Below are 12,229 nucleotides of genomic sequence, written 5' to 3'. Positions count from 1 at the left end.
CCAAGTGCAAAGATCTTTGAATCACATCTAAACACCAGATCGCATCCTCTATGAAAGAGGGACTAAATAATCCTTTAGCTGGAATAATACAGCCAGTTGGAATCAGCCAGGCTCCAGTGGTGATACAAAAGGTATATTATTGAAGAGGCTAGCAGGGCCGAATGGAACCTATGCATGGCCCACCACCATGGCTCCAACTCAGCAAAGCTGCTGCTCCTTACCAGCAGCTACCACTACTGCCAAATCTACTAGACCAGCAGTTCTCAACCTGTGAGTCGCCAATCTGTGGGTCACGACCCCTTTGGGATTCGAACAACCCTTTCACAGGGGTCGCCTAAGACCATCGGAAAATACATACGTAATTACATATTGTTTTTGTGATTAATCACTATGCTTTAATTATGTTCAATTTGTAACAATGAAAATACATCCTGCATATCAGATATTTACATGACGATTCATAACAGTAGCAAAGTTACAGTTATGAAGTAGCAACGAAAATAATTTTATGGTTGGGGGTCACCACAACCTGAGGAACTGTATTAAAGGGTCGCAGCATTAGGAAGGTTGAGAACCACTGTACTAGACGCGGGCGGGGCGAGGGGGGGGAGCAACCAATAAAACACATTCTTCGGGAGAGCAGCTAGCCCTTGGGAGCATGCTGTTTCTATCGGACTCCTTCTACTCGGGAAAGGGCGGAAATTCATCTTGATTAGAATAGACATGTACTGGCTTGTCCTGTACTCAGGACATCAGCCCCAAGTACTCTCTCAGAGCTCACAAAGTGTCTGAGCCACCAACCTGGGATCCGACATGACACTGCAGATGATCACATGACTCACTTTCCAGCAAAAGAGGCATGGGCGTGACTCCATGACCCTGGATCCACGGACCCTATCACCTATTCACCACTGAGGACCTGCAGACTTGATACCGAATAGGTACAGCTTCTTGGAGGAGCGGTTGAGGAATGATTAGAGATAATATCCTAAAGAGATAGACTGCTTTCCTCTAAGGTGCAGACTATGCTCCAAATCAATAACCAGTACATGGTGCCACATCCCCCAAGGGTAAGCTTTGTGGCCCAGGAAGTCAGAGGATGATGCTTCTGTCATTGACCTTTGAGCTATCACTGTTGCCTGGTCATTTCAGGCTTCTTGTGCCAAAATAACAGCACCCAAAGCAAGCAGAACTACCCAGATGATCAGGAGGAGGTGAGAAACAGGGAAGACTATGATAGGCTCCCAGGTGATCTACTGGAACATCTCTTGATACTCTTCCCCAATTTTGATGGTAAATGGACTAGTCTAGAATAGTTTCTATGACCTTCAAAGGCATAGAGCTTAGAGTCAGCCACCCAATAAACCACATAGACCAGCAGAGATGTTAGTTTAGGGTGAGAGAAATCTAGAACAAGTAGTAAGAGGAAAACAAGGAGTATCAGTTCCAGCTTTGATATCAGCTGCAGTTACACTGGTGGGGGCTTGTAGCTTATTCTATTAACCTTCCCTTTTTCCACCCAGGGAATAAGACCAACCTATACCCTAATACAGTTATGTTAAAAACATACTGTATGAAGCAAATAGATTTCAGTGGCACAGGGAGGGCCATAGTGGATGGACTGATGTACCATCCAGTTCTAGTATTCATTCCTCCCCTCTGGAAGGCGTGGCAGTGGCTGATGGCTCCATCTCAGGTAATTGTCCTCGGCTACAGAGAACCACTTCAAGGTCACACTCATCTCTGGAGGCAGAGGAGCCTGAGGAGTTATCCCAACTTCGAAGCTTCCTGTGGGATCATCAGAGGCCTTTGTTGTGCATTGGAATCCATTCCTCACACTGTGTACATGAGAGCCATTTCATTGTACCTGTCAATGTTGATGTCATCACTCTGTAATCAGTTAAATATATACCTATATAATTTTAGCTTTAAATTATATGTTCCTCCTACTAATTATTGCGTGGGTATTTTAAAATTCTCTAATAATATGTCAGAAGTACATATTGTTTGTGTGTGTGTGTGTGTACACACATACCTATTACCAAAGGGTGAGTTGTAAGTAAAAGGTAAACATACAACAGGTGCAGGACTGAGTTCTTTCTAATTCTTCTTTTCTAATTCCTTACTATAAAGATTTTTTTTAAAGAAAGATGTATAATAACACTCTCTGGTGTGTTTATTACCAAAGTCTGATGTGGTCAATGTTTATGAATCTATCAAGTCTTTCATATTGTATGAATGTATAGTTTTACAGGTTTCAGGATCTTTCATAGAACTGTAGCATTCATTTCTAATTTCAAAGTCTGCCAGACAGCCATATCCCCTCGATGAAGAACTGAGCTAGATTCCTACTTGCAGCACACCCTCAACGAAGGACAGGGTGGATGACAAGCCTTTAATAGCTGAGAAACCTTAGCCTACATTAAAATGAAATACGCAAGTCAACAAACTGATGCCGTAAACCTTGCAAACCTCTCCACTAGCAGTCATGGTGAAAGAGACCATGCCCTTCACCTTGTCAATTGGGCTAAAAACCCTAAAACTTTGAATGGATGCTGTTGTTGAAATATTTGTTAAAATTTTTCATGGAGGATAAAAAACTATGCTAGGAGAAAGCTATTGCTGTACCATTCCAATAAATATGCCTGCTATTTTTCTTGAGATGAAACAAAACAACTGAACACTGTAATTGTTAACATTTGTACAGTAATTTACAGCCTACAGGTCCCTTCTACATACATTTATTGCACTAAATCTTTGAGACAATTACCTACTGAATTTTACAGCTAAGGAAATGGAGACTTGGAAAGGTCAGGCAATACCATCCATGATTCTGCTCATAATATTTTCTATATTGCAGTATGTTTTAAAATCTCTATAGGTAAACTAGAGAACAATGTAGAGATTGGATGTGTCCACATCTCATATTCTAGATAAATATGAGATAGCAAAAGACAAAGGACTGGTTTATGCCAAACTTGGGCCATCATTGACCCCTCAGGGAAAGAGTTACTTTGTCAATATTTTTCTACACGAAAGGAGACTTTGAGGTAGAAAATATCTTTCTTTTATTTCTTACCTTAACCTTTGACAGACAAAATTAATTTTTCAGTGGATTTAATAAAGTCATAGCCATATTTATTAAAGTTAATAGCCATCTTACAGAAATTGGCTCTGTATCCTGTGAGCTATAGTTAATTACTAAGGTTTGTAAGGGAAACCCTTCTTGGAAAACTGATAGCTAGACATCCATACATTGGAATTATGTTTCAGAAATACTAAGTTGCACTTTTATTCATTTAGACACAATGATGGAACTCTAAAGAGAATTTCTGTAGTTTCAATGGACATCTCAGTTTGTGTAAAACTGTCTAATGATTGATTTTCCAGGTTGAGTCCATCAATATACAGGTCCAGGACATGGAATGACTCTTCTTAATTATTTACAGAACTCCAGGAACAATTTGATCTCACACTAAATACAACTGAGATCAAATTGTTTAAATCATAGTAATCCTTCTCCTATTAAGAGACAAAAATTCAACTTAATTGGCCACCAGTGACTGAGACCAGATTAAGAAGTACATCCCTTGCCCTAACCAGTTTGGCTCAGTGGATAGAGCGTCGGCCTGCGGACTGAAGGGTCCCAGGTTCGATTCCAGTCAAGGGCATGTACCTTGGTTGCGGGCACATCCTTAGTGGGCAGTGTGCAGGAGGCAGCTGATCGATGTTTCTCTCTCATCGATGTTTCTAACTCTCTATCCCTCTCCCCTCCTCTCTGTAAAAAATCAATGAAATATAATTTAAAAAAAGAAGTACATCCCTTTAGCTTTAGTTACATTATCTTTTATAGTTTCTTATGTGGTAATACAATGACAAATCAAATTCTAACAGATATAGAAGTGTTAAGACTAATTGTATAATTTTTCATTGATTCACATAATTCCACCAAAGTTATCATGTTAAAAGTCAACACTTTAGTAAGAAACACTATAATTAGGTGCAGTTAATATACAATAATTATATGGGTGTGCATACAAATACTCCTCTTGTCCATTTGGATTGAAAGGTATTTTCATATTGATAGGGAACAAGTTACAAAAACAGATGCAAATGACTTCTGATTTGATGCCTCAATGTTCATGACTGAATTAAAAACACATTTGCTAATTTTAGGCTCTATGACATACTGCCTTAATAAAATACTTAAATTCAACATCATTTTTAATCACTAATCTTTTCCAGGGAGGACAGCTCACATTTTTCTAAATGCCTAGCCAATGTATTTCTCATCCTATAGTGGGAAACTACTGTGTTACATTGTTGAAGGAAAGAAACAAAGACAGAATTAGAAAATATTCAATATTAACATAGGAGACATAATATTTATAATAGAATCTCTTCATTTGCAATCATATAGCCTTTTGTGCATAGTAGATATGAAAAATATATTATTTCTCCCATGAAAATTTCACCCATTTCTGTCATTAAATTAAAAATATTCCAGACTGCCCAGCCTGAGTGGCTCAGTGGTTGAGCACCGACCTATGAAGCAGGAGGTCACAGGTTCGATTCCCAGTCAGGGCACATGCCCAAGTTGTGGGCTCAATCTCCAGTGTGGGGCATGCACAAGGCAGCCAATCAATGATTCTCTCTCATTATTGATGTTTCTATCTCTTTCTCCCTCTCTTTTCCTCTCTGAAATCAATAAAAAATATTTAAAAAAATATTCCAGATGACATATGCCACAATCATAGCTGCATTGCCAGCTCCCTGTCTGTCAAATTCCCTGCCCAACAGTTAGGTATTCTGATTACCTTCCATGGCAGACGATTGCCAGGAAACAAAATGCTACTCAACAGCTAGAACCGGGAGAGCTAACTCAGAGATAACAGCTTATATCTACTGATCTTTTCTGCTTTTTCCCTTACTCTCCTCCTCCTAGCACCAGAAGACTGCTAACATTTCACCCCAGCTACCAGTCTTTTTAATTTAATTACCACCTCCACCAAACCTGGCTTATTGGATGGTGACTCAGGGTAATTAATTCATTAGCATCTGCTATACCAACTAGATGCTAACTTATTGCTTACCTGGCTATTGAAACTTCTTATTCTTGTGACAACATTTATTCTGGACCCTTTTTGGCTGGGCTAGTCACTGAATAGGGGAGTTATTTGGAAAGGGGGTATCTTAATCAATGGCCCCCGGCACTAAAATAGATTAAAGAAAGCAAAAATAATAAAGCTTTCCTTAGTTCTTGGATGAGGTTAGTAGACAACACAAGTGATATAAATCAGTTAAACTATTTTAATTTGGATTCATCACCCCTTACAGAACATAGAGGAGCATTTTTGATGTATATGCAAAGTATTCTTAAGTGTTCAGGGGGCTGTTCTCTGTGTGTGCCGGTGCGTGTGTAGGCATATATGGAGAGACAGGAAGCAGTTTGCATCTTTATGTGGGGTTGTATATTATTGATAGAACTTCCTGTATTGTAATATTTTTTTAAAAATACCATTGAGCTTCTTTATCTGGAAAGCAGGTACATAGCTCACATGTTACAGTGCACATAGTTCAATGTTTTTCCCAAATTAATTTTCTGGAGAGAAAAATAAGTCATTACCGTAATTTAATTCAGTAGATAATGTTTATTCCTAAATCACTAATGGCTAAAGAGAGAATCGCTAATTATACAATGAAAGGCTATGCTGAAACTTCACTAGGCTTATGTAAATACCTCAACAATGGGCCCTGGCTCCCAGGGCTCACAGTGTGTGCTTCAGGGAGAAGCAGACTGTGGCGGTTGCCAAGAGTAACTCAGCCTCGAGCCTGTGCACAGGCCAGAGCTAAACGGCTGTGTAACGTGGGCCGACAGTGTGTCCCAAATACACGGTGGCTGTTTATTGGTAAAGCTTAGCCAGAGAGAGCTCTGTCCTTCCCATCGTAGTCAGCCTCAGGGCCGCATTTACAGGAGAGCTGACCTCTTCCACGCAGCCCACCCTGCACCTCTAAGGAATCGGGGAGCTATTTTTTGAAGACATGATTGAATAAGGCAGGAAAAAGCAACCCATCCTATATAATAAAAGCCTAATATGCAAATTGACCAAATGGCAGAACGAACGGCGGAACGACCGCTCACTATGATGTGCACTGATCACCAGGGGGCAGATTCTCAATGCAGGAGCTGTCCCCAGACTGCAGGCCCCAGGCCAGCCAAGGCGGGTGCCAGCGCCCCCCCCCCCCCCCATCACCCCACCGGTTGCTCCACAGATCGACCCTGATCACCAGCTAGTCCTAGGGACGCTACCTGTGCACGAATTCATGCATTGGGCCTCTAGTCATTTATAAGGGGCCATGTGAGACAGTCACCATGGTGTCCTGTCACACTTTTGGATGTTTGTCTTTATTTTCTTTTACTCTCATTCTACTCCAATGCCAAGTATGAAAAACAGTGGCCAAGAGTATAGAATCTACTGACAACACTTTACCATCTAGATGGGAGAGGAATGAATTACTGAGATTTTCTGAGGCTTCCCCTAGCGAGAAGGTAAAGGATGCTCCTGCCCTGGGGAGCCTCGCTCTTTTATAGTCACACAGACCAAATGAATCAGGGCCCTAGTGGAGTGCAAGATACCGCTAATAAAGGGCTGCCTGTTGGTAAGGCTGGAAGTGACATTGAATTTCTATAATTGGTCTATTGACTAAGCCAAACTACTGAAATATTATAAGCATCTACTTTCAAAGACACTTTGTCAGATCTATTTCTTACCTCTGATAGCAACTTGGGACACACACACACGAGAGCTAAATCAAACATTAACCTAATGTTCACTGTAAAATTTCTTCCCATGTCCCAGAGTAGACCTGAGACCAGGAATGGGGAAGGAGTAGGGACTATCTGTCACCTGTTTTTTCAGTCTCTTGGATCTATTTTCCCTTCCTCTGCTTATGGCTGTTCCAGGATCAGAGAAGAGAGGGTAGAATTAGAATAAAGATACAAAAGCTGTTTTTCTCAACTTGTGCTCTTAAAAATCTACCACCACAGAAGGTTTCTGCATGCCTGTTCTCTGTGGGGCAGCTCGCCTCCATCCTAGGAATCGATCACTGGATCCTTCCTTCAAACAGGCAAGACACAGTCCAGCTGACCTTGCACACCGGCTCCCCAGTCCAGCTCCACCCCAGACAGTGACCCTCTAGCCTTCTGGGTGGATTGGGCTCAGCGAGCAGGACCTCTTGGGCAGGGTCCCTTCAAGATGCCTGCAGCCCGGCTCTCTTCCAGTGCAGCTCACACCTGTGTTCTTCCCACAGGGCGAAGCGGAGCTTGTCCCCACAGCTGCCTCCCCCTTTCTCTGCCAGCATGGTGGGACGTTCCAGAGAGCTTTCACTCAGAATGAGTTGCCATTTCACATTTTTTGCTAGCACCCTAGTATACACACACACACACTGTTCAAGGGGTTTTCTTAGTGTCTCTACAACTTGACTTGTGGGGGGAGAAAATACCATGACAATCTCTAATCCTGTGGATTTCAGCACTTCAGAGAATCCTCATGAGCAATTGACTATAAGATGATCATTGGGACTCTTTGGTCAGTTCCACAAATCCTAAAAAATTGTATCTCATTCTTTTCTTTAGAAATAGGGGATTACTTACCTTGCATTTTCCTCAGCTTTAAGGCCATAGCTGGACATCGATGGTAACCAGAATTTGGGACTCGAGTAGCAGCCAGTATTAACATCAGAGGGGGCCCCACTGTCATTGCTAATGAGATGACGCACAGTTTTTAAACCATGGCTCACATTACAGACCGTGAGTTTAGAGATTCCTTTTCTCCTACTTATCCGTTACTGCTTCAGCACAAGAGCATGTACTCAGTCACACACATGAAGTCACACTGATGCTTAAAGCACATTAAGTGGAGAGAGAAGTAGTCTATGAGAGAAATCAGTGATCTTGAACAGAATTTAATGATCCTTTTTCATACCTAGATAGTTCCTTTACTCACCTTTGACTGTTGCTTTTTTTGTTTTAATAAGGAAAAAAGAAAAAGCCATCCTTATAAGCAATACGAGAGTCTGAGTCTTCAGATATCTGATTAGAGATACACAAAATATAACACCTTGATAGCCACTTAAATGATAGAAACCAAAGAAAGACTATGTTGCCTGGCCAGTGCAGCTCAGTGGTTGAGCATAGACCTATACGCCAGTTGGTCACAGTACAATTCCCGGTCAGGACACATGCCCGGGTTGTGGGCTTGATACCCAGTGTGGGGCATACAAAAGGCAGCTGATCAATGATTCTCTCTCATCATTGATGTTTCTCTCTCTATCTCCGTCTCCTTTGCTCTCTGAAATCAATAAAAATATTTTTTTAAAAAAAGAAAGACTATGTTTCATACATTTCAGCTACTTTCTACTAAACTTACTGCAGGAAAGATTAAGAAAAATATTTTTATGTTCAAGATATTTTTCGACCAACTTTCACCGACTCAAGACTACTTACGTGTGTATACATATATGTGTTTACACATGTATGTATATACATACACACATATATATTTATATAAAATGCTGAAGAAAAAAGGTAGATTACAAAAGAGAGGGGAGAACGTAGTGATTTAGTGGTCATTGTCTTCACAACCAGCAGTACATATTATTCATGATGATGACTATATCTTACTGGATGGTTATATATAGATAAATAGATAGCTAAGATATATATCTACTTAGCTATCCATTTAACTATGTACATATGTATATGTAACTTGCTAGGAAAAATATACTCTCAACACACAAATGTATAATTTAATTAACTAATTAATTATATAATTTCAAATCGACTGAGAGACAGGGAAAACCATAGGTTCGGGAAGCAGATCACAAATAACTGTAACCACAGGCACCGGAGCAGAGTCCCCCTCCTCTTACCAGGCTTAGGGACGATAAGCTGTACACTGGTCTGGGCATTCCCAGCCTCGTTCTCAGCCACACACTGATAAAAGCCCTCATCCGACTTGACCACTCCAAGGATCCGCAAGTTGCTTCCTCCCTAGAGAGAAGAAAAGGCAAAGTGAAATATTTTAAAAAGAAAAAAAACTCAAAGAAAAAATGAACATAAACACATTTTAATAAAACTTCTAGAAGAAACAAGAAGGGAGGCCATGAGCATCCCCAGCCTCACAGAGATACGTCCCGTGTCACCTGGGAAAGTCAGAGCTTCCGAATACTATGCTGAATCCAAGGGCATCGACTTGACCTAGTTCTGCAATGAAAAATCTACTCCCCAAAATACACAACCTCCTCAGTGTCTAAAAGAGCAGTAAACAAAAAACTCTTCTATTAGGTTCGGAAGAAGCAAAGGGTAGCAACAAAAGAAATCTCATTCTTTGACTTGTTTTTGAAAGAAGCTGAGGTTCAGCAACTACTGGAGGGGAAAACACACACACACACACACACAAAGAAACAAAAACACCCCTCTTTGCAGCTTCTAAGGGACAAGAAATCGCGGGTAGATATTTCCTAGAATTGTTTATCGAGAAAATATGTCTGAAAATCCTTTTGAAATTTTCATTGCCTTGACATGTACAATTTCAGAATTTGTAGGGGAGCTGGGTGGATATTTTATGCCCATTGCATCCTGTTATATGACCACAATGTTTCAACTTCAGTAATCAATAAATTACAGATGGCAAGGTTATCATTTATTTCCTATAAGTCGAGCCACCATCTTTTTAAAGGATGGATGATAAAATGAACTGGAGAGAGCATTTAATTATACTAACTCAGTTTATCTTTCATATTAGTGCAAGAATTAGTTCAGTAAGTGAGACGTGTTAAATCACTTTCCCTGAAGTCATTAAGAGATAAATATTGCCTCGTGGGGAATTCTTAATTGTTTTTAGTCTCTTGTAGTCAGTTCTCGGCTGATATAAAATTCTTAGATAAAGCTGACTAACTTCTAATTAAAAATTCACATGTAAGTTACTATCTGTGCTAAATGTTACCTGTACAACAGACAATGGCTCTCTGATTTCTGGAGCGATTGGGGAAATATTTTTAAGCACAATTTAATGTGAATGGGGCTCCTACTATACATTTTCTTTTCACCTTAAGAAAAGAAACACTGAAAGAGGTTGGCTGTAATGAGTCATGCTGGGAGAAAGATTATTCAAACTGTAGAAAAACATAAATGTTGCATTTTATCATGTGTCCTTAAGGGCACTCAGTAATTTCTTTTATGTGCAAGTAGCATATATTTTAGGCATAAACAACAAGTTGCCCCTTGGCAGGCCATTTTTAATTCAGTGGTAGTCGAAATAGCATCACACTTAAAGGAACTAATGGATTGGTGTGACATTCAAAAGTTAAAAATTTTCCCTTTCTTACTCTATTCCCAAGCAATTAAACAAATGCGACTAAAAGTGGAAGAAAAATAAGTGGTGATAAAAGTGACAAAAATTTTTTTATGGGTTTAGCCCTTAAGAACCCTTATAGTATGGCATAATGCAGGCACGGAGAGGCCATGGAAGTTCCTGAAAGTTGACTGATCATGGCAAAGGGATCCAGCATGGAGAGCCGGGGGGGAGGGGGGGGGAGGGGGGGGGCGGGGGGTGGGGGTGGGGGGGCGGGGACCAGGGGCGGAAGGCCATGTAGAGGGCTTGAGCCTCAGCCCACAGGGCACCTATGTTCCAGCCCCATTCTATGGGGAGACCTGGCTTAGAAGAACACTCTTTTTTGACAGATGTGGACCCCACATACCTTTCTTCGGCTGCAAACGTTCTTTAACATTTGGAAAGTGTTTCTCATATGTTTATGTATGTGAATTCAGAACCTCCAATGCTAACCTACATCTCAAGGACACTTTTCATAGCTCATTTACCATTGAGCAAAGAATTCTGCTGGTAACAGTCAAAAGAACAGCAATGATATAGTATCGAGCTTTCACTATGTACCAGGACAACAACTCAGTGACTAGGGTACCATTGCCCCTATTATCTCCCACAAGGATAGGAACCTAGTGTGTTCTGAGACTTAGAGTAAATGAGAACTACTGTTCTTAGCTTTAAAATGTTCAAAATTATAATGCAATGTCAACTCTGGCTTCTCTGCCACGGCCACTACCACCATCACCGTCAGCATCACCCCTGCCCTGTGTACCCTCACATAGGTCAGCTGGTCCTCGCTGGAAGGGAGCTGCCTGTATCACCCAAGTAAGACTACGGCAATCACAGAAGCACCTCTTACTGAAACTTCATTACAGTAGGTAAGTCTCGGCAGTAACAGATTCCTGGCTTCACATAGTCCAGAGCAAGGTCCTGAACTGTTTTCCCAAGAACAGCAATGAGAATACTTGGAAATAAGTCCTAAGTCCTCCTTTAAAACCTTGTCTGTTGAAAACAAAAAGGGGTGGGGGAGGCTGGCTTGTGTTGCTCAGTGGTTGGAGTATCAGCTCGCAGGCAGACCAGAGGTCTTGTGCGTTTGATTCACAATCAAAAGCGTGTTCAATCTTTGGCCCCAGTCAGGGTATATGCGGAAGGCAACCAATCTCTCTATCTCTATCTCTCTCCCACTCTCCCTCCTTTCCACCCTCTCTAAATAAGTCAATGGGGAAAATATTATCGGGTGAGGATTAACCAAAAAGGGAGAGGGCCTGTTTGATCACTCATTTCAGCTGAAAAATTCTAAGTCCAGCAGCATTTGCTTTCTTAGGACAGTTGTTTTCAACACATCACACCAATGCCAGACAGGAACCTCCTTCCCAGGACAGGAATACACCTGAAAACATAGTCAGCAATGCGTGGGATTGGAAAGCGAATATGAGAAGAGATGGTTACCACGATCTGAAAATAATCACTAGGAATGACCACGTCTCCGTTCTTCATCCAGTTCACGGTGGGCACCGGCTTTCCGGAGACCGCGCACTCGAACTCGATGTCCATGCTCTCGTAGGCGTAGAGGTTGGACGGGTGATTTAAGAACCAGGGCGGAACTGCAGGGACAGGGAACAGAAGTGAGTGGCCTGAGGTGTGAATTTGCATGCGAAGGTTTGCACTGAGTTAAAATCACTGCTCTGGGATAGGAAATATTTGTAATTCAAATAATTCCCCTAAACCCTGAGTTTGTTATATAAGAACTACTTTAGAACACATCTATTTATCTATTTCCTTCTCCTCTCGGCCCCTCCCCACCACCTAATGCAGCTAAGCAGTTTCAGCTCATGGTGTTT

At 41.2% G+C, this 12,229-nt stretch overlaps 1 protein-coding gene across 2 annotated transcripts in view; it reads right to left on the bottom strand.

Annotated features, from left to right (window-relative positions):
• DCC (DCC netrin 1 receptor) overlaps window positions 1-12,229 on the bottom strand; it is a 937,052-nt gene that overhangs the window by 337,917 nt on the left and 586,906 nt on the right. For both annotated transcript variants that reach the window (XM_070421174.1, XM_070421175.1), the window contains exons 6-7: window positions 11,838-11,992; window positions 8,932-9,052 (exon numbers count right to left, since the gene is read on the bottom strand). In XM_070421174.1, coding sequence (XP_070277275.1) covers window positions 8,932-9,052; window positions 11,838-11,992 — 276 coding nt within the window. The remainder of the gene's footprint in view (window positions 1-8,931; window positions 9,053-11,837; window positions 11,993-12,229) is intronic.

The sequence above is a fragment of the Myotis yumanensis genome, unplaced genomic scaffold, assembly GCF_028538775.1.
Source record: "Myotis yumanensis isolate MYYU_CA2020_CCGP unplaced genomic scaffold, mMyoYum1.0.hap1 SCAF_7, whole genome shotgun sequence".
NCBI lineage: Eukaryota > Metazoa > Chordata > Mammalia > Chiroptera > Vespertilionidae > Myotis > Myotis yumanensis.
This window is presented reverse-complemented; position numbering and strand designations above follow the sequence as displayed.